Source organism: Phaethon lepturus, unplaced genomic scaffold (assembly GCF_000687285.1).
Source record: "Phaethon lepturus isolate BGI_N335 unplaced genomic scaffold, ASM68728v1 scaffold15825, whole genome shotgun sequence".
Taxonomy (NCBI): domain Eukaryota; kingdom Metazoa; phylum Chordata; class Aves; order Phaethontiformes; family Phaethontidae; genus Phaethon; species Phaethon lepturus.
The window spans coordinates 93,536-117,505 of NW_010542882.1; the positions used below are offsets into that span (position 1 = coordinate 93,536).

Genomic DNA, 23,970 nt, shown 5'->3' on the forward strand with positions numbered 1-23,970 from the left:
TCTTGGCCAAAGACCATTTTCTTCTTCTCCCCCCGGCCCCTTCTAACACAAATAATTCTTTGAACATATAAACATTTGGATTAACAAGACATGGGAAAGAAGATCTTTGCAGATGGTATTAAAGCCACTTCAAAATGTCTGACATGCAAACAAGACAGTCCTTATCTGTTTGAAGTAGTAGACATTTCAAAATAAATACTTCTCAGTTAACACATAATTAAGTCATAAATACAGCTTTAAGATAATTCTATTAAATAGTTAAGTGTACTGATTTTTTTTAAATTAGCAATGTATCGGCAACTTTTAATATTTGCAGAATTTCTATTAAAAAAACCTACACCCAGCACTGTACTGATTAGCAAATTACAGCATCAGAATTTTTAAAGAATGGGAAACAATTCATTACTTTTTCATTAAATTTGTGAATTATCAGTAAGATGGAGGAGTATCTGGGCAAACGAATCCTTCAAGATAGACTTCTACTAGGACTGCATTATCATAGTGACAAATGTATGAACTATGAGGTATATCTTGTAAATGATGAGACACATAATCATAGGTCTTAAATTATGAGAGAGAAATCAATCTGCACAAGAAATTTTATTTGCATCTGAAAGGGGTTCGATATCCATCACAGAAATATAAGCTCTACTTCATATTCTCCAAGAGAAGAAAAAAGTGATTTTAAAGCAGATTACAAGAAAAGTATTATGCTATATGTAGGGTACCAAAACTGAAGTCATTAAAGCTTGCCTTCTACTGAGTAGATCTATACCTTGGTTTCCTCTATGAAAACTCCCTCTTATAAACAATCCTGTATGCTCTTTACATCGCACCTCCCCCCACCCCGCCCCCAACCAAGACAGTACACACAAATCCACATCCCGTAATCTCACCTGTGCTGGAAATTGATTAAGAAAATTCAGCAACTGAAATCCTGGCTCACTAATTTGGTAATATGCTGCCCTAATTATGCCATGCAATGAAATCTGCTGCATATGCAATAAATCCTGCAACCAAAGTTCTACTGGTCCTTTTGCAATCACTGGAGTGTCCAACTGTAAAATTAATAAAAGTAAAAGGCACAAAATAGAACATAGTTACCAAACTTTTGTTCAAGAATGTTAGTAACTAAGCAGTTACTAAATTTCTATTCAAGACAACTACAGATTTAATTCCAATACCAGAAATTTAATTCATGAAGATATATTATATCTTGTTACATGGATCCTGGAAATATTAATTTGTAACTAATAATAAAGCCATTTCATATATACTTATATGTTCAATAATAGAATGATTTATCTATTAACAACATTTCTGGGGGAAAAAAAAAAATCAGAGAATTACTGGAATTTTTTCTCCTTCTCTTGATATGACTGCCAGTATGCGATCATAATCCTTTGGGTGAAAGTCTACTTCATTTATATTGTCAGATACAGAAGGCAGATGTGGCTGTAAGGATAATTCAGAAGTCAAGTAAATACAAAATATTAGCAAACAGGAAAAAATCTCAAGTAAGGCTATCCTGCAAAAGTTCATCTGAATCTACAGATGAATTTCAGGCCATCTGTAGGTAATAATTACAGAAATGGCTGTGTAGGATTTTATCTCAATTTTCTGGTTTTTTACAGTTTCCAGAGGTGATCTAGCAGAACAGAGATCAGGTATCGTGTGAGATCAGCTATCTTATCTCAATCAACCATCATGAACAATCCAGACTAGTTAGACTATAAATCTTCAGTAACAATCCAGACTAGCTGGATGTATTTTGCAATATGCAAACCACGGAAGTCTCACAGGGTCCCTTCTGTTAGTGTACTTGTGAAAGGAACCACCAGCAAATCACTTGATGGGACCGTATTTTAGTGTTCCGAATTATGAAGATTTTTTAAAATTGCAGATATCCATTTCATATTTTGTTAAAGACTAAAGAGCAAGAAAGGAAAATATTTCTCAGGCAAAGTTTATATGAAGAAAATGGTTAATTTTTTATTTATTAACTGCTTTTCCACATTCTAACTTTTTTTTGTTATAAGCAGAAAGAAATCACTAAGTTGTACCTGAATTGTATGAGAATCACTTGCTTGTCCAAGAATTTCAAGAAGGGCAGGATCAGAAACAAAAAAGAATCTAGGAAACAGTAGTCTTTTCTTCTCTAAGTATCTTCAGAAGTGAACAAGATTTTTATTAGAATATTTCAGCTCAATTTTTTCTACATAAGAGTGAAAGTAAGACTGAAATACTGTTAATATTTCATATAAACTATTTACAAAATAATAATGCATTAAAAATTGAACCATTCATACCCTGTAAGTGATTTCTGACATACTTCCAACTGTTCATGTAAATGAGGGAGAAGTTGCTCCATAGTCTCATCTCCAACACAGCAGTTAATTACATTTGGGTTTTCACGAGCTCGTTGCATTATTCTTATCCATGATTTGTCAATATTCTGAAAACGCTTCGCTTCCTATATATAGCCATAACATAAGTACTTTCTCATCATAATCTGTTGAAAATTATTAAACAGATAACTTTTAGTACACATTAATAGGCAAGCATTGTAAAGTTTACCTGGGGTAATTGTTTTGCGATATCTCCCCCTACAAAAACAGCTTCAAGATAAATCCAGAGGTTCTGTACAACTAGCCATTCTTCAATTATGTCTGTAGAGCTGCTTAGTTTATAAATCCAGCTCTGAATTTCCTTTTTAAATGGTGTATTGTATCTAAAAAGGATAAGAAACAGAAATTAATTAATTCTAAATAAAGCCATCATAAAACAAATACTTACGATGGTGAAAAAAAACCAAACAACACTTGTTTCACTTAGAGCAAAAAGAATCTTGTGGAAATTTTCTACCAGCTTCACTACCTTCAAATATATTGAGACAACTGTTTGCTACTAATACATGGAAGTCTTCCACTTCAGGAAGTTATTCATCAGACAATGTAACATTTTGTCATTAAAAAATAATATTCTGTTCAAATTTACTGCTCATTTAGCCAAAGTATAATATGGTTCCTATCTCGGTATGTTTCTGAAAATACTGTACACAAAGAATTTAAAAGTACCTATTGGTCAGTAAAGAGCCAAGAATCATTAAACTATCCTCCATCAGCGTTATAATTTCTGATGATTCAGTTCCCTTTAACAGTAACTCTCCTCTCCCTTTGAATGATGAAAAGCTCAAGATTTGGCTTCCCCAGATGTCAGCTATTTGAGATAGTTTGGCTTCTATATCCTTTTCCTTTGTAGCAGATATGCATATATCCTGCAAAGAACAAACCATTTTTTAGAATCTTCATTCTTCAGAAAATAAATTTTTCCTAATATTACACATCTAATTATAGAATATTTAAAAACAGTATATGAAATTTTATAAAATAGTATTGAAATGTGTCACACAAACACAGAGATCATACCACTAATTTTACTCACTCAAATTACATGTATGGATAACTGAAAAAGGCACACTTGGATGTGCATGGATATACGATATCTGTAGCTTCAATTTTGTAATTTCTGTGTAACAACATTTATGAAGCATCATTTCTACAAGGTTTATGGCAGTGATGTAGACTTATCACCAGATGAAGTCTCAATCTTATCACATTTTGTTTTATAGAATCACAGAATCTAAGAATAGCTTAGGTTGGAAATGTCATCAACTCTGACATTCTATTTAATTCAGAGCGCAATTCAAAATTAAGCAGATCACCTTGGAATGATTCCATATAAATCAAGTATAAATATAACAATAGCTTTTGCATGCATATTTACCCTATAAAACTTGCAAACTCCATTGAGAGTTTTTTTTCAGGTTGTGTGTGGGACCTTTTGAAATTCTATGGTTCAGAAGCCATACAGATCTAGAAAAGTATTTGTATTAAATATTAATAAGCGTCTAGCCTTCTCTAAAATTCCTGATTTATTTACAAATCTTTAAAGCGAACACAGAGTTAAAAAATTAGGTGACCATGATCATTTGAAGTTTTCTTTGGGTTTTTCCCCGTTTAAAAAGAGCTAAGAAAACCATAGAAAATAGGGTCAGGAAGAATACAAAGAGATTATCTAGAAATAAGTGTCCAAAGATTCCAGCTGCTACCTCTGTCTTTGTTCATATGGATAAAAACTTCTAAATAAAATTAAAATTATTTTACACTAGTGTGGTCTGATTGATAGTCAAGGACTTCAATGAAGTAAAAATTATCTTTCAACAAGGTCATCATTTTATAAGTAATCATTTTTGCTGACAATATAAAATGAACAAAGAGGGAAAAATGTATATACCTACCTCAAGATCATCTTTATGTTTAAGAATTGGTGCTTCCATGATGTTTCGAAGGCAAAAGGAATCAGATTCTATATCAAATTGATGTCCTGTTGTTTCTGCAATACGATTCCAGTGCCTTTGCTTCATTGCTTTGTCAGTCATCATTTCCAACAAAGGACAAGACTCACTAAAATCATCAATTTTTTTCTTGAGATCTAGAAATGCTTGCCAGTGTTGGAGTCCTTTAGGTAGTCTACGGCACCTGCAGTTGAGTTAAATTGATACAGTAGTAAATGTCTCTTTTGTCAAAATAAAAATTGTTTAAACATTTTAAAAACAGACAAGAAGATATGAAGTAGCTTGTAGTCAGCCTGTTGAAGTCAACATTTTCTAAGTAAAATTACAATTTGTGTCAATTAGTCTACCCATTTAGGAAAAACTAATGCAAATGCCCTACTAACAAATCATAATATTTAACAGTTTTAACCACTGATATGTTCTTTGCAAATAAACAGAAATATTGCAGTTTGCATTAAAACATCTGCTGCTCATCATCAGAAACTATTTGCAAACAAAAATCAAACCAGAATTACTTAAATTTCACCTATGTAATCCTTGTACAAATATAATATTTACTTCAATTTACAATACCAGTAATACATATGGAACATATTAACATACTACTTTGGAGATAGACATGAAAATTAGAAAGATATGACCACCTTCTCTACTTTTGGTAAGTGGTCCTGAAACTGTTTATTAAGAAAATGACAATTATATACTTCTAATGTAGAAAAAAAACTAGTAAAACCATTAAATGAATATTCACCTCTTTGACCACACTTTTACAGAGCCTACACACTAAGAATTAAGCAGTTGACCCACCACAGAAATATCCTAATGCAAATGATAAAGTATATCCTTAGCAGGAAAAGTAATAAAGCCTGAATCATATTTTCCTAGGTTTTGCATCCTTTGTCACTTATCTCCCTACCTCCCACTGATATAATTTCATATTTTCTATAATCAGGTACAACATGGCAGTCTGTGTCTGGCTTAGAGCTATGTTGGTGCTATGTGGTTGCCAGTATATTCATGTTGATTAGCTCCCTGGTTGCTGTTAAACAGAATATTTAATACCCGCTTGCCTTTCCCTGAGGGTGAAAAGTCTGTTTTTGGAGTTTTGACTTTTATAAAACTCATAGGCACTTAATGTTATTTTGTGAGAAATCTGCCTTGTTGAAAGTTGAAACTAACCAATAGATTAAAAAAACGGTATTCAGGAATGCTGAAAAAGAGCACAGACATGGTCAGACAGTGACATCACAGATCACCTTTGTCCCTAGAAAACCAGGCAAAACATCTGAATATTTTATAAATTTCCTTTCACGCATTAATAAAGAGTTAATGTCAGGTTCGGGGATTTGGGACACATGAATCAGATACAGTAGAGGCACATTTTGAATGACATGCATGTTCCAGAGCTGGGAGCCCTGTTATCCTTATTGAGTCCTGTGAACCAGGGAGATACTGTTTTACACAAAGACAAGATACTGTCAGTGAGGTGTCTGTCAATATCTTGCTGCTTTGAGAGACTCTTAATCCCTGCAACCTCAAATTTGGGAAAGAAAAATACTCTTTGGCACATATTTCCTTGAAAGGTTATTGGTCTCTGGTTAATGTTTCCCATTTAGAAATTCAGAAATAATGCAAATCTAAGACTCAACCTTCAACTCTGCCTGTCAGGGCAATTTCAAATCTAGGGCGATTCTTATCAATTTTATGCCTTATAATGACATATGTGATATACCAATTAACTTTTAGGAAAACATATATTTACTGGACTACCATGACACCCTGGACTAGAAGCCAATTAAAAAAAAAATCAAGTAAAAAAATTCCACATTCTGTAGTACAGATCCTCTCTCCCTAGGTTAGGAAGGTTATGCTACTATTTTTTTGGTTACCTGAACCCATCAGTGTGATAAGCCATGAAGAACTGCCACAGTAATGCCAAGAGGTAAGATATGTTGACAAAATGGATAATGGGAGGAAATGATCAGTAAATAGGTGGATGTGTACTTAACAGCCTAAGAATAAACTATTTATACTGAAGGTTTTTCACTTCGCTGCAGTTATGAAAGTAATTGCCTTTTTATACAGTTCTACTTGAACCACCTTAAAGGAAAGTCAATTTCAGAGAGTAATATAATTTAGCTCTTGTGGAGTTCTGTATTTCAGCAATTGGATTTTAACATTATCTAGGATTGATTTAAAGCTGTTTTAATAGGCCTGCACTGCTCTATAACTGTAGTACAGATATACTCTAATATAACAAATATTGACGCAAGTACAAACATACATCAATTAGTCATGCCTTTATTTTGGAAGTCAATAATGAAAGATTCTGGAATATTGTTCTTAACAGGAGGACTGGGGGTACAACGGAAGTGCCAAGAAAGCTTGAGTTGTTTTAAGATGGAGCTTGTCAAGCTTATAACGGGACTCTCTTAGGCAGCAGGAGAGTTGGGGACTGCACTTGGTGCAGTTATTCTGTTGTAAAATAATCCTTGTCCTAGTCTTCTATATTATATTTCTTCCCAAAATAACATATGTACATTTGAAAATATTAAAAATAGAGTTAAAACTAAAAGGTTAGAAAATACTGTGGAATCAGACTAATTACATACGATCCTCTCAACTGTGTCAAAACCATTTTAAGCTTTCAGCATTAATGCAATATTTGTAATTTTTACAAACCCATACTATTTAATGTATAGAAATGTTTTTTTAAAAGGATAAAATATTCTAAAAGACTCAGAAATGTTATTCTTGTTATGTTATTCAGGACTTAAAATCAATGAGCTAATCCTCCTAGTTGAAGAACTTACCTTTTACAAATAAACTTTCAGCTCTCCTAACCTCTTGATTGGTTTAGCTAAGGAGGTCGACTCTTCAACTGATCACATGCCCTTCAATTATCAAAACTACAAGTAAGAGGTTGGTTATCTATAAGTGTAGTGTTATTCCTCTCTTACTTGAAGAATCTTATTACTTTATGATAAACCTTATTCATGAAAGTTTTGTATTTAAATATGTCAAATAGCTTTACTGAAGTCACCTAAATCTTAATGCATTTAACATCAGTTATAATTCCTATTATGAACATACCTGTTTTGAAAATCCAGAAGTTCAGCATTAATTTTTTCAATATCTAAATCTGTCCAAAGTATCTCATAATAACCATTGATACTGTTTATTACAGTATCATATAATCCATACAATTTCTGAAGCAAGCCTAACTCCTTCCTGGGAAAAAAACCAATCATACCGCTAATTTCAATCAGCTATTTGGATATCTCACAATAGTTAAATACATGGTATATGTAATATTTTTACAAAAAATTTAGGTAGATCAACTAGATGATGTTTCTAATGTAGTAAAGAACACTTCATTAATAAAATCCACAAAAAAGAGCAGACAGTTGGTGCTAAGGACCTAATATCCACACCAAACACATTTGGGGGAAGTTTTCCTTTAATCTAGTTCTATAAAACTTCCATTCATCCAAAAGGAACCTAGCTTAAGTACCCTGAGCTGGCTCTGCAGTGCAAAGCACAGCATGGCAAGTGGGGACAATTAGTTGATTTACTTTGGAAGCATCCTCTGAATCTGAACTAAAACACGGATCTGAAAACAGTCAGAAAGGGTCAGATTCTCATCTGGTGTGCATTATCATCACATCATTGAATGGCTGGCGTGGAAACTTTAGAATGCAATTCTCATTTGTACAGCAGCTCAAAAAATTTAGACTTTCATAAAAGCTTAGTTATATTTTTCATATATACACTGACTTTTCCTTGCTTTTTCCTTGTTCTCTCCTTGTACCATATCTTAATATATAATACAATATTTACTCATCTACTTATATATAAGTATATATAAATATTTCTAGGACATAGTATACTGCTCATTTCTATAGGATTTGCATGTAGTAAAATAATCTGGTATGGTTCTGTTACTATAATAAATACAATTTTTTTTTATTGGCGAATTCATTAGATGTCTAAAATTTTTTTATTTTTCACTTAAGGCAATGGAAACCTTCCAGATTACAGTATTTCCCTATTTGGTGTACCCTAGCCTTCTAACATACTTAATAAACACCTAAGACAGCTGCATTTCCACAGTTACCTGACTTTATGCAAAACTTCATAGTCTGTGACAGGCAATCCAAACAACTGTTCACCAGATGAATATGTGATAAACTTTCTCCACAGCTCATCAAAGTTAGCCTGATAAAATTAGGATGCATACAGACAAAATGAAAATATGTTTATAATTTTCTCATTTAAAAATGTCTAATAATAAATCATGAAACAGTTCTAAATTTGTCTTTAAAAACTGTATTAAAGCATATTTAAGTATCTAAAAATATTTTTGATCTAAAATTTTGAAGTTCTTATGTAATACTCAAATCCACACATTAAATTCAAATAGTGAAATTTTATATAAGAAGCAATAATTTGAAGAAGCATTTTATAAAAAAGGAACGTGAAATGAATTCCACATCATCAAGAAAATAAAAAACAACAATTATTTTCAAAGTATAACTGCTGTCCAAAGGATATGATCACCATAGAAAAATGGCAAGAATGATTTTGGCAGTTACTATATCCATATGTACAAAGCATTCTCTTGCCAAAATAATAAATATGGCAAACGCAACCAAAATCGCCCCATTTTCAATACATTTTAGATGCATTAGGAGGTTTAAGCACCTTCTGTTAGTTACTTACTGCTTTTCACAAATTTTGACTTTACTTTTTACAGAGTCTATTCAATAGGTAAAAGACTGACAAAAGTCCTGTTGAAAAAAATCTTCAAGTTACTATAACTTGCAGAGAAAGGAAGAAGGATCAAAAATAGATTAAAAACTGGTTATGGACGCATGAACTAAGGTTCATAAACAAATATCAAGTTGAGAGTAAGTTATTTAATGTAAAATGTTTTCTGTAAAAGACGAAAAGATTGGCTCATGTGACTGATGTGTAACCTGACTTCTTTTCAGTCACTATTGAGTTGTTGCACTTGACTTAGCTCTTCTGCTGCTTTTATTGCTTCAAGTTGGTAATTGCTGCTCACAAAACGCAATGAGTAAAGCAAGGTTACACATCAATCAATCCACATTAAGGAAAACATTGCCTTATAGAAACTAAAGTATAGTTAACATAATACTACACAGAATATCCACCAAGACACATTTACCAAAGACTGTAAATGTGTCTTTTTTTAAACATGTTTTGATAAGCAATAGCAGATCTAATTTTAATTATTTGGAAACTCAGTTTATTTTCTTACCTGAAAGATCTGTAGCCTATTACTGGCTTCCTGAGGTGGAATACTTGGAACCATAGGTCCTTCCTTTCAAATAAGCAGTTAATAAAAACTGAATATTAATTCTCAAAGTGACTGAAGGCCACTGTATATTTACAGGTCATCAAAAAATGTGTATTTTTTGGTAGTTAAAATCCAATCAAGTTATGTATCTTGGTAATGCAATACTTACAATGGTAAATCTAAGAAAATATAACTTTTATTAAATTAAACATTCTTTAGCTTAATTAAACTGAATAGGATTAGACTTTTAATTTTTCATATTTCATTCTTTTGCTGAAAATAAAATACCCAGCAAGTTGCCTGAGACCATCATTTTAATGTTGATGTGTGAGCAAAGATGCCACAACATTTGCTATAATTTCTAAATTATTTTCTAATTAATTTCTAATTATTATTTCTATTATCATTCATTAATTATTTCTAATTAATTTATAAACTAAGATTTTATAGCGGCACGTTTTACACCAGGGATTCTTTTCTTTCCTTACAGAGTTGTGTGTATTGTTATTTCTTCATATTGAAAAGTTGACCTACAATGATGGCTGCTTAGCAGCCATGGCATCAAGCACTCAGTAGCTGGGCAGAATAAAATTTTGGCACCCAAATGCTGCAAACCAAAAATATTGAAAAACTAAGTGCAAGTCTCACAGGTAACTACTAAATTCATTTACCATTTCATATGACATTTCAAAGTTTGACACATCCTCCTGAAAAACTGCGACTGATTCTAGCAAATTTCTCTTAAATTTGGGCTGAACTTGAACCAACTCATCTTGAACTCTGGACTGACATACAAAAGATTAAAATCAAAGTTATTCCTTTAAAAATCAGGAACAGATATTTGAGTTATATATAAACCAAAATTATAAATAGAAAGTATTAAAATCCTGAACAAAAATTGTTTGAAGCCAAATAGATTTTTTTTTTCCTTTTATGGTGCTATATGTTCAATTTTTGAAACTAAAAGTAGAGAGGAAAAAAAAAACCAAAAACCATAACAATATCTCCCCTCCACCATTAAGCAAACATGTTTCATTACAAGGGTGTGGGGGAACAAAAGGACACAGAAAAAAGGGGAAAAAAGATCTTACTCTCTTCTTTCCTCCCTCCCTCCAAAAAAAGTCTCAAAACACAAAGCGTTAGGGTCCTTTTCCTCATAGATGGCTAAGCCTTCTCTCTAACAACTTTCTTAGTCTTTGTTCAAAAGCTTGAGACAAGAACCAAGAGCTGCATGAAATGCAAATGTAAGACATACTCTTGAGATCTTGAGTCTGTTCCAGAGTGAATGAACTTAATTGTTCCAACAAAATATGTATATCTAACCTTCTATACTACAGAAAATATTCAATAAACATTGAGCTTTTGAGGGATATAAGGTTGTCCTAAGCAATAAAGGTAAATCACCACTTAGGGGTAAGGGCACTGGCAAACTATGCACTTCTTAAAATCCGGTAATCTAAGAGTAGTAATCTTCCTGATCAGACAAGAATGACACAAAAACTGGAAATGAAGGACAGCAGAGAGAGCAGAGAGACAGAATAAATTTCGCATTTCCTTGCAGGTTTTAAGCATATATCGAAAAGCTACAATAATATTTTAATATTAAAGGTCTATAAAAATAAAATTAGAAAATGAACATACTAATCAAAGGTATAGACAGTAGTGTGCAACTGAGGCCAAGAGTGAGAAGACAGAGTAGAGTGACAATTGGTCCCACATTGTCATTAATACTCTGAAAAAAGCACATGAAGACAAATGGAAAATAACATAGTTTTATATACTTACAGCTTTGCTCTGTAATTTATTAAAAGAATATCTGAGTGTATCAACGCCTTCTGATTCCTCTTTTGTAACCTCGATCTCAAATGTATTTAAAATGGCATAGGCTTCCTAGATGAAAAAATAAAACCTTAGGAATGATGCATTTTAAGTTCATTTGCAGGAATATAGATCCAATTTGTAAGAAACATTTAAAAAAAAACCTGTTAATGTAATTTAGGTATAAAATATTTATTTGCTTTTTAAAAATAAGGATGATGAATAAAGCACTAGGGAACAACAGCAAAACATGTTTCTTTAAAGATGTCTTGGATGAAATACTAGGAAAAAAATATACAAAAAACAAATGTAATATTAAAAATATATACAATTTTATAATCTCAATTGTATTTATTCCACTGATCTACATTCCACCTAAATGCAGATTTTGATTAATTTTTCCTGACTCTGAATAATCATGCACACTAAACTACACATTTTTAAATGGTTTGCCGTATCATATAATCATATATCATATCAATAAATAAAATATTTATTACTATAAGTTTGCCAAACTACCAAATGCCTGCATATGTATCTGTTACAGAATGAACCTTTCTTATCCGTTGTTCTCATTTGCAATTTGTTTGCATATCTTCTGCTTTATTACCCTCATCCTACACATACAGCATTATTTAAAAATAAGATAGTTTTAATATTTTACAGCTTCACAACAGGTAGGCAAAAGATTTGCTAATGAAGACAAAGAGCAGTGTGCATTGTGTTAACCACTCCTTTGACCTGCAATTTTATTCTGTGCAGTTTGTGATGGTTGATAAACACAGTTGTTTATTCTATGCAGGTATCTACACTTAGAATTCTCTCCTGTTCAGCTTCCAAGAGTGATATACACTGAACCACTGATGTTGCAAGGGGCCTCTGGAGATTGCCTAGTCCATCCTCCCCTGCTCAGAGCAGGGTTGCCTAAATCAGGTTGCCCAGGACCATGTCCCATTCAGGTTTTGAGTATCTTCAAGGATGGAGAGTCCACAACCCCTCTGGGCAATCTGTTCCAGTGTTTGAGCACCCTCACAGTTATTTTTTCTTAGGTTTAAATGGAATTTACTGTATTTCAATTTGTACCAATTACCTCTTGTCCTCTTACTGGCTGCCACTGAGAAGAATCTGGTTCCCTCTTCCTTCTTAGCCCCATCAGGTACAATACACATTGATAAAATACCCCCTGCAACTTCCTTCCCTGGAATAAATTCTCAACACTCTCAGCCTCTCCTCATGTCAGATTGTCCAATTGCTTAGTCAGTTTTTGCTGAACTAACTCCAGTATGTCCATGTCTCTCTTGTATTGGGAAGCCCAGAACTGGACACAGCACTCCAGATAAGTCTCATACCCCAGAGCAAAGGGGATCATTTCCATGAACCTGCTAGCAACACAATTCCTAATACAGCCCACGATACTCTTAACCATCTTTGCTGCAAGGGCACTTTGCTGGCTTCTGTTCAACTTGGTGTACACCAAGAAACTCCATTCTCTTTCTGCAAAGCCTGCACTGGTGCCTAGGGTTATTCACCTCCTGGAGCAGGACTTGGCATGTCCCTTTGTTGAGCTTCATGAGGTTCCTGTTAGCCCATTTCTCCATCTAAGTCCCTCTGAAACTACCTGGCGTGTCAGCCACTCCTCCCAGTTTTATGTCATCTGGAAACTTGCTGGAAGTGCACTCTGCCCCATCCTCCAGGTACACAGGATGGGACACAGTACGGACCCCTGGGGTATACCACTACTAACTAGATTTTGTGCCACTGATCACAATCTTTTGAGCCTGACAGTTTTCAACCCAAGTCACTGTCCACCCATCTAGTCCACACTTCATCAGTTAGTCAATGAGGATATTATGTGACACAGTGTCAAAAGCCTTGCTACCATCACAATAAACAATATCCACTACTCTCCCCTTGTTCACTAGTCATCTCATCGTAGAAGGCTATCAAGTTGGTCAGGCATGATTTTCCCTTGATAAATCCAGGTTGACTATGCTCAATCCGCTTCCTGTCCTACTTTTCCTTACATCAAGCCCTCTTTCCATCAGTCATGTTCTAGTAAGAAATATAATGCCTAATCACCCCATCAACAAAGTTCTAATTAAATCCACCAAGAAAACAAGAGAAAACATTGAAATTACTGATCAGTTGCCATTGTTCTATATTCACATCTTGATTTTGTCAGCTCTATATTCTTTCATTATTTAAATAAAGTTCATGAAAAAAAAAATCTAAGAGTGACTAGGGCTAGCCCTATTGATATTAATGGAACTTATTACTTTAATACAGAAAGGGAGTAAATGTTTGCAAGATATATACAATGTAAGTGGCTTGGGAAAGAATGTTTATCCTAATATTAATCTCAAAGTACCAGAAGCAAGTATAAATAAATAAGCAACGTTAATACTTCAAAACTTTGTATACCTGTTATTATGTAAACCTGTTTATAAATTTTGCATCATTTCCTACACATGTAAAACCTAGCCAATAGACAGTGCTGAACTCATTTCCTCTTGCTTGTTTTATTTAACATCTATGAGTATGATGATCATGTCCATATCTTCAGCCTGAAGGCAGTCAGACTAAGAAATAACATTTAGTAATTCCTTTACTTGTTTAACCTCTTTTGGATCACAGAACTGGTCATATTTGCCTTCAAATAGTCTCTGTTCCATTCCTGGCTTACAAACCACCACATAAATTGCTAAGACAAACCCCGCTTTCTTATCATAAAACTAACAAAACTGACAACAATCCACTGAAAGTCCTTTCTGCTATCATGTTAACAGAACAGTCTTCAAGAAAGAAAGTGTTACTATACAGCAATACAATTTCTTCTCCAAAAGGTGGATGAAAACATAAAACAAATGTGTTCTATTAAGTTGACTGTTTCAGAGTGTGAAAATAAATACCAAGTATATCTAAAACTTAATGAGCTTCTTTTAGCTTCTTTCTTATAGGGGAAACTAAAAGAATGCTGCAAGTTTCTGACAGCATACAATGATGTGTGGCTCCATGAATATGTTCTGGTTATATTTAAAGGGGTTAGATGATCAAGATGTTTGTTTATAGCTACAGAAAAGTGAAGAGGAGGATTAAGGCTAATGGAAAAGCACACAGCAAAGGGAGACTATTTCTCCTTTCTCTTGTGCTCTCATCTGCATACTTCTGCATGCTGTTTCCTAGATTGTTATTTGACAGAGAATATTTTTTTCTGTTCAGCATTTATACAATATCTAGCAAAGTATCTAATACTGGTTCATAATTTATAATAAAAATAACAACAAAAATATTGCTTTGTTTCCCATCTTCAGCCTAGATCCTTCAGGACAGTAAACTCATTGTTTGGGTTCTCAGTTTATCTTATGATTCCTATTATGTAATAGCATTTTAATCAAGATAAAAATTTAAAAGTCATCTTACTTCAATAGGTCCCAGAGTCATATCCATTTCTATTTTATTATCACGTATGATAGATAAAGCTTCCATTGCAAATCTGACATCATCTAAGTCATGCAGAGGTCGAGACAATTTCTTTAAATGTTCAGTTATGAACGATGTCATGTCTGTCATTTTCTTTTTATATTCCTCATTTAAATAATGACAGAGGAGCATCTTCCAGGCTTTGGCTTCAACTGCTAAAGCCAGTTTCAGTGGTCCTGGTTTAAAATAAATGAATAAATAAATTATTCAACCTTCATCTTAATTTTTTTCTGTAAAAAAACCCCCACATCATCGCATCTGGTTCTTTAACAGCAATTAGGAAGAACAAACAGGCAATCAAACTATTGCATTTTAAATGTTTCAAAACAATTTCAAGTACACTTAAATATACTTCTGTTGTTTTATTGTATATTATGGTATCTGTAAAACATATTGGTAAATATGTTTCTGATCTAACAGACCATATAGAGAAGATGAATAAAGAAGAAAATGCCTACTTATTAATATAGATTCTCAGAAAATACTTTGTATATATATTAAACAAATGCATAAAGATCAGTAATATTTAAATTGTTTATGCCCATTGAGGAAACGGCATCCTGGGATTTCAATATTGGGATCTGGAATACTTCACAACTAAAACTGTAAGGTGTCACATCATATCATATGCAGTTAATATATAAACACCAACCAACACTGAAGATGCAGAAAAGCCAATCATTGGCACTCTAACTTGTTATCAGAATAAATCAGGATTTTAACAGGCAGCATTTTGCACTCTGGTGAAAGAAACTGAAAGCTACTAACAACATATAACCTTCCTGCTCACAAAACAAATTTTACAGCAGATATAGTTTCTTCTTTAGTAATGTGGCTATTAGCATTAAAAATCTAATCCCTGAAGGCCAGGGGTAATTCAAGAAAAGTACCATACACTGTCCAGAAGCTAGAATATGTAAATGATCATAAATCTATTCCCAAACCTAATCTGAGTCCAAGAAAAATACCTCCTTCCCCAGATCATAAAAAAATAATTAATATCCTTGTTCTTGAACCTGGAGGGCTTGGCTCACTCTGATGTAGTGGTCACAGATGAGCGAGTAGTGTGACCATCAACAAAATCCATATTATTTGGATACACTGCTCCTTATGACTCTTGGTCACAGAGTAATAGACAGGAAGAGTTTTCCAGAGTGAATTAATTGGCTCCAGAATGGTTTCATTAATAAGAAGTTGCATCCAGGAACTGGATGAGGATATGCAGTCAGCAGCCTGACAATTTTGCTTACTCACAGGAAGAAAGCTAGGGATAGCACACCACCAAGATCCTGAAATGACCTCTAGTCATCAAAGTGTGCGGCTTCAGTCTTCTCTGATGTACGAGGAAGACAAATTGCACAGAGATGATTGCTCAATCTAATTTCTCAGAAGGTGGGGGCTGCTCATTAGAAACGTGGCCACACTGATATTTAGAAAGGGATACATTTACCACTTATCCCTAGATAGCAATCATGATAACATCTGCCACAGAAAGTTAAAAAAAACAAACACAAAAACAACAACAACAACAACAACAGAACAGTGACACTGATCCAGAGAAGACATATTAGCTACATAATAACCTGTGAGGTGAGAGGGGTAAGTGCCATTGAAATCCTTGCTTCTCTGTCATAGCACAATACTCATATTGTAAGCATTTATTTCAGAGAATAAACCAAACAACATGACTATTATACCTTACTGTTAGTATCTTACTATATATACTTACTTATTATATTATCTTACTGTACATACAAAGATAAGAAAATGTCATACCTGTATGCAATTCAATTGGACCAAGAAGAATAATGGGTTTTAAATCTTCCATCTCTTGCTCAAACATAGCATAGTGAAGTATTTCTTCTTTAATTTCAGTCAGAGACGGACAGCTAGCCAAAAATTCCTGTGTGCAGTTTAAAATGTCAATCAACAAAAGTCCTTTTTCATACTTTTCGTAAAACAGGTAGCAACAGTTCTAGAGGAATAACTCAAAATGTATACCAATATTATACCTGTTTTTAGCCTTCTGTAGGCTTGCTGACATAGTAAAATGCATGTGATGAGGTGTTCATATTTATCAATTTCTCTGTCAGTAATACTTAAGCTTGTTGGGAAATTCCAATCAAATTTAACAGAGAAAGAGATATCTAAGACATGTTAAGTGCCTACTGTTTTTGTGAAAACAGCTAACAAAACAGAGTTCAAAAAATACATGCCCACACTTACAAAAAGACTACACCATTAGCCCAAATATGTGTGTAACAATGACAGTAAAACACATTTTCTAAGTAGTTTCATGAGCAGAATGAAACTGTAGAAAAGTTTTGTGATTCTGAAAAGCTGCATTTAAGAAATGTTACACAGGAGCTGTATTCAATATGCCTACACTGCATGGAAATATTACTACTGAAAGACAAAATAATTTAAAAGAATTTAATCTGTTTTAAATGCATTTTCTACATCTTTTTCCTTGATTTTTTCCCCTCAATGTTTTCTGATTTCAAAATACAAGATTAATGAAGAACAGTCCTGTAGGTGATCATCATTAAACTCACCTGAATTTTGGCATCCCTATCTTCTGTCCACAACACCTTATATTTCTGAAAGTCCTGTAGAACTTCACTAGCTACTTCTCTTATAGAATTCACAGAAGAAGAGAGGAGCACAACTAATTTAGAAATATCTTCATGTTCTGCAACACCTGAGTAAAAATTTCTTAGCTTTCTGACAAGCACATCTTCAACTCCTTCTGTAAAATAAAATTATATGTAAATTAACAAACCATTAAAAGTCTGTTTAGAATTCTCTTCTAAACCTATCCATGCCTAGTTAAGCAACAGAGCTCTTCAGTAAAGCTGAATATTCTTCTTCAAACATCTGACTGCTTAGTATGAAAGTACCAAGAGTTAGTTCAGGTCAGGCTCTATAGAGCTAGAGCAAATTCAGTCTAGATTGAATGTTTCCAAATGGAAAGAAAATCATCATCTTAATTCACAAATTTCATTTTTTTCTACTGTAATTTAATTGTAACTAGAACATGACAAGGCCTCGTAAACATTCTGTGTTTTTTTTTAATTAATATAATTGAAGTTTTAAAATTGTATACACCCCTTAAAGCAGTGTAAGTTTCTTGAACTCTAACATGCTTCAAATAAAGAACTTCTTATTATTCTATTTAGTGCTTTCAAAAAAAGATGCTAAACTTTTCCAAGTAACAAATTAATGAGCGCAGAAATAAAGTTTGTCATGTTTTGGAGCTGCACTTGTCTTACAAACTGCTAATATCAAAGTCTTTTGAGTCTTGTCTGAAATATGTTAGAAGTGAATGAAGACAAAAAAAAAGAAAAAAAAAAACAGAAGAGAAAGGACAATCTAGAGATTTTCCTAAACCCTCTTGTCTCCAAATATGCTTTCAAAGGCAGTTTACAAACTGGTAGCTGCTCCTCCAGTTACACTCTTGATGTTGAAACAGGAGCCCTGTCTCCTTTAAGAACTACAAGTAAGCTCAGAGAGAAAGAAAATAAATTCATCATGAAATTTATCATGTCCCTCCATCTTTGATGAGTTACCGAGACAATCAGGGTCAATACAGACACTGATATCCCTGACGTCTAATGAGCCCTCTGTCATAACACCACCTGAGCACTTTGAAGCAGATTTGAGGAAATGGAGAAGAAAAAACCATGCTTCCCACCACACACATTGTGTAACGGGGGGGAATTATTGCAACTCCAAGTTCTCTTTCAGCCTGAAGACTTTTTCAGAGATCTGAACACTGGAAACAAAGTCTCAGATTGATCCATCCTTGCCGGGGTACTCCATAGATCTCACTGGCGAAACATTAACATAGGCCGCCAGGTGTTGCTGATGAGTAGTTTAAGGATGATGAAAACAGCTACTTGCTGATGCTGTATTTTGACACAGCAGAGGAAAAGGCTATGACTGTCTAATGGGGATAGTTTTCTGCCACCATACTTGAAGCCCATTAAAGAGGTTAACATCATACAAATCACATCAGTAGCAGAATAAAGTCCCAGCTCTGGACTATCAAAAAGCAAAACCTTCCAAGGTGTTAAAGACTTTCCAAAGTAATCACAACAAAGATACAACTGTACTGGAGATCACTAGCTTAGCCAAGCAACTAAGAGAACCTGATGGTAAATATATTTTGGGCTTTTGTGGATGCTTGCAAAGTATATGGAGCGATGCTTAGAAACAATATTAAGGAAAAAAGTATCTGACTAAAATGGATCCAGGTCTATGTACAGTCTGAATATTCATATGAACAAACACTTGGAGTGTTTTATAATCCATTCTAGGAATATAGCCAGCAATTAAAAACTTTAGTTATTAAACTAGCTCTTGTTCTATCTCAGTATTCCAATGAGAGCTAGTCTACAACCACTGTTTGTGGTTTCAGGTATATTGTTATGGCTACATTCCACAGTAAGTAGGTAAAAAGATAAATTAACAAGCTTAGTTTGCATCAAATTAAACAGGAGATTCAGAATCTAGCAATTTTTCTAAGATTTTTTTCTTTATTGTTTCTCAGACTTCTAACACTTAGGTGAGCCTGAAAAGCTATTTCTGAAAAACACAGCTAATTAATTAAAATAAACCCAATAAATTAATTCAATATAATCCATAGTTGGCCTCTTCGAAGAAAAGTGATCTTATTCACAAATATTTATATATAGCATTTCTATTAAAGTAAAAAGTTGAAATAAGTTAAAAAAAAAAAACAAACCACAACTCTTACTTTTCCCTTTTTTGGCTATTTTTCCTGGTGATCCAAAGCCTGCTGAAGATACTTGCTGTGTGCCTGATTCTGCTTTTAAACTAGATTTTTGTAAATGTCTCTGTCCCCACTGAGCAACTCCACGACTCACTTCCAGTATTAACTGAATCATGCGATTGATGGCTTGCTGTATGTCATCTAAACTGGGAACCATTACCTGTTTAAAACAGTCGAAATATTGTTGAAATAAATGCAACCGATAATCATTTTCTAAGACCTCAGTTTTATTCCACTCATATTGAATTGCAGAACTTCCCTCAGAAGAAAAGCTCGAAAATGTAACTTTAACAGTTTGTCTGGCTCAGAATTGCCTCTAAAAAAATGAAACATACTGTACTGACCTACTATCTATTTGTACAGTCTTACTGTGGGTAAAATGACAAGCAAGTGTGTAAGTAGATAGATTTATTGGTTTTTTTACAATTATTTTTAAAATTCTTACAATATTTTAAATAACATTTTTATAATTATTTTTTATAGTGTGAGGGAATACATTACAAGTCTTGTTTCCTGCATTCTAGAATCATAAAGCATTAAACACTGCAGGTTTCTCTCTATTGCATCCTTCTCTCTATTGCTCTTAACCACTGGATCCTAAACTCTCTGCGAGAGAATTGAGAGGGGGGTGGTCATAAAAATACAGATGGACAGCTCATTTTAAATATTTACAGCTATATAACCTCTCCTTCTAAATGCTTATCTGTATATATATTCACACCACAGGTAATTTCAGGCAAAGAAAATCACCTGGATCAAAGTCTCAAAGGTCCTAGTTGAATAAATACGGAATGTTTCTTTTCTCCCAAAGATAGTATTAGCTCAAAAACTTTTGCAACAGCACAGTGTTTAGTAAATTAATGGAACCCCATGCAGTAGCCCTGAATATCTCAACTTGTATATTTGGCAAGGATTTTGTATCATAATTCTGAGAGCAATCAAATCCAAGTCAGAAGAGGAAGAAAACTCATACTCAGCTACCAGAGTACATGATAAAAAGAACCTGAAGGAAAACAAGATTTCTTGATCTGAATCAAGAACAACTAGCAAACAGAATAGGGTCAAAACACAGGCTTTGATCTGCCATTATCCACAATGTATAAATGCTAGTATGTTCCCTTTGCATGTTTTGGGATGATGCAAAAATGCACTCTTCTAGAAAAAATTCAGGCTCAGTTTGGCACATAAAACATGACAGGGGCTGTTCCTAATGCACAGTTTCAATGCAAACTCCTGGATTCAGGAAGAAAATGCATTTACTACTGTGGATACACACCATTTCACATCAGCTCACTTTGAGGTCAAAGAACAGCCTCTAGCCTGTTTAATTTAGTAGTACACAAACAGCCATAAAGTCCCAAACCCAAAACTTTTTAACTGTATTGGCAACAGTAATGCTAATTGTGACTTTGTCTTGTCCTTGTTTGAAAATAACTATATGTGGGATAAGGTGGAGTAAAGGCAAACATCAGTTTCTCCAAACGGCTGAGTAGGTAGAAGAACCTACCTGAGAGTGATCCAGGAAAGAACAGAAAAACAGCATTTCTTGTTAAATTTCAGAAGAAAGATCACTCTTGTGATATGCTCAATCCCCAAATACAGTCCTTAGAATATCATGCAGTTGTAATGTGCAAGCCATTATTTTGAAATTATTAAATCATCCATAGGCATGTTCAGAACTGGGATATCAACTGCTTAAAAGTGACTCTAATGTTTGATAAATCAATTTCACAGGATAAAGCAAGGATGCATAAAAGCAAGGATCTTGCAGAATCCTATTAGCATTAGCAAAGTGGTATTTTACCCAACATTACTTGATTACTGCCCTGAATCAGCCAAGCATTTCAGAGGACTGGAAAGAAAGATAGATGCATTTCCCTTTGCAGTGAGTGGGGCTTGGGGCTTTATGCTTATACAAATATTAACAAAGCAAAAATTCTACATTTTGACAGTCCTTATATATTATGTGTACACACACATGGTGTGAATGTACAACAGAATGCCAATATGAACACTGGTTCAATGTCAAAGGACTACCACCTTAGGGCAGAACCTTTCTTTCATGATAATTTCATGACTATAAAACTTTTAATCTTTATAAGACAATTGGATAATATTAAGTTACCCTCTCATATATAAAATAAAATACCGTACATATAGTTGACACAGAGTTATCTTAGGATAACAAAAGGAAAACAAATGCATGCATTAGTTCTTTGCAATCAAGCTGCCTTTTTGTTCTCTGCACACAGAAATCCACAGCTCTTTTCTTGGTTTTGAATCTTCTAATTTTTGTTCAGTGTTCCTCCTTATGGTCATCTTACTTCCTATTGAGATGAGTCAGGCCAAACTGAGCAAAGGAAATGTTCGCTGTTTTTATTGAACAAAGGATTTAAATCACATAATGAATAAAACATAATAATGTTTAAATAATAAACAAACATGAAAACTCTAATTCCAGCAATGCAACTGCAATACGTGAAGGAGAACTGTAATCATTTGGCAATGAACACTGAAGAACAGATTGCAATATAATTGCTGAAACAAACAAGAAAATAAAAGGCCAGGTTCTGCAAGTACCACTAAAACAGAAACCATGAACACTGGGACTGTGAGCACATTTCATGAGTGCTCTCAGAGCACTGAAAGGTGTGAGCAGCCATTCTCCTCTGGAATCGATGCTGGTTCAGTAGATGCCTGCCCACATCCTGCACTTAGGCAAATGCAGAAATAACTGTAAGGCAGTGTATTTTACCTTATCTATATGACACATAACTTACCACATTGGGAATAGCAAGGTGTATTTCTGCTTTTAGTAAACAAGCAACCTCTTCAGATTTGCCTGGACGAACAGAAAACTTTGTTCTCCCAAATGCAGTTTTGCTGAAAATAAATTTTGAAATGTCATAAATACTTCACCATGAAAAACCTTCAAATTATCTTAGAAATATAATTTTAAACTACCTTTTCTGGGCAAACCTTCATGAAGAATCTTCACATTAAATTATGAACTACCTGACAAAAGGTAGTTTTGCAGAAGTTACCTTACCGAAGCTTCTTGTTTAAAAGGCAAAGATAATAGCCAGAGCTCCATCATTCAAAGGTTACCTTGGATCCAGCCATTGCTTTCATTATTTTTTATCCAGAATATTTTCTGATTCTGGATTTTCATATATCAATTTAAGAGTGATGGAACTCTGCCAGTGCTTTGAGTAGGGCATAAGAAGGTTTTACTGACCATTTCATGCAACAGCCTTTCAAGAGTAAAAGTTGCCTCACTACATTTTAGATAAATATTCAACAGAACAGGAAAAATAAAAGTTTCAAAGATGACAAGCTAGTGCAAAATGATAAATACATGAACTGCCCAAAACTAAAACTAAAAACAAAGTGCAAAGTACAATTTCTAAAGGCTATGACATGACATGGTGACCAAATAAGGGAGGATTCAACAATACCGTAGACATATACAAAGGACGCACCCAAATAAATACCTATTGACTTCAAGAAGATCAGGATTTCAATACATTCTCTATGAAAGATGTCTTCAGAAAAAGAAAGTAACTCAAAGTTCAACACACATTACTGACAAAACACTATCAACTTCACCTGCTTAAAATAAAGTCTCTTAGTAGAATTCTAAATAGGCTTCTCAATATACAACACATTATACTGAAGTAATTCTGTCTCTGAAGTGTATGCCTGTTCAAGCAGAGAAGAATCTATAGAAATTACACTGAATACAGGAGAATGATAAAATCATATGGATCTTGCCATTATCATATAGAATTCATAAAAAGTGCATGGATGATCTTTAACCCATGGGAAACAACTCTGAGTGCATAGCCATGCTTGCAGAACTAATCTGAAATTAGATGATCATATGGGCACACTGCTATATATGACCTAGAACAGTCATTTAAGTTCTAGTCATCTGTGTTGGACAATAAATTGTACTAACAGCATTTTGAAAGCAATCCCAAGGGAAACATATGGGAATAAAAATAAAAGGGTGCAGGCAGAAGGAAAAGAATAGCAGAAATAAGCTTCATTTTCTGCACAAAAAAAAAAGTGTATAGAGTATAACTAACAATATAAAGAATGAAAGCATAGAAGAAAAGTGTGATCCCAAAGCATCAGTGCAACAAAAAGTGAATGATCTCCAGGTTTTGCTTGAGCTAAAAGGGCCAAGAGGTC

At 33.8% G+C, this 23,970-nt stretch overlaps 1 protein-coding gene across 1 annotated transcript in view; it reads right to left on the reverse strand.

The window, feature by feature from the left end:
* The window catches only part of DNAH8 (dynein, axonemal, heavy chain 8), a gene marked incomplete at its 5' end in the record, with an annotated part of 124,576 nt that overhangs the window by 83,206 nt on the left and 17,400 nt on the right, over positions 1-23,970 (reverse strand). The window contains 17 exon segments of the mRNA XM_010288192.1: positions 897-1,058; positions 1,351-1,455; positions 2,064-2,166; positions 2,310-2,473; positions 2,578-2,731; positions 3,078-3,277; positions 4,301-4,541; positions 7,451-7,588; positions 8,475-8,575; positions 9,642-9,704; positions 10,352-10,465; positions 11,466-11,570; positions 14,919-15,154; positions 16,755-16,881; positions 17,534-17,724; positions 19,738-19,933; positions 22,554-22,656. Coding sequence (XP_010286494.1) covers positions 897-1,058; positions 1,351-1,455; positions 2,064-2,166; positions 2,310-2,473; positions 2,578-2,731; positions 3,078-3,277; positions 4,301-4,541; positions 7,451-7,588; positions 8,475-8,575; positions 9,642-9,704; positions 10,352-10,465; positions 11,466-11,570; positions 14,919-15,154; positions 16,755-16,881; positions 17,534-17,724; positions 19,738-19,933; positions 22,554-22,656 — 2,503 coding nt within the window.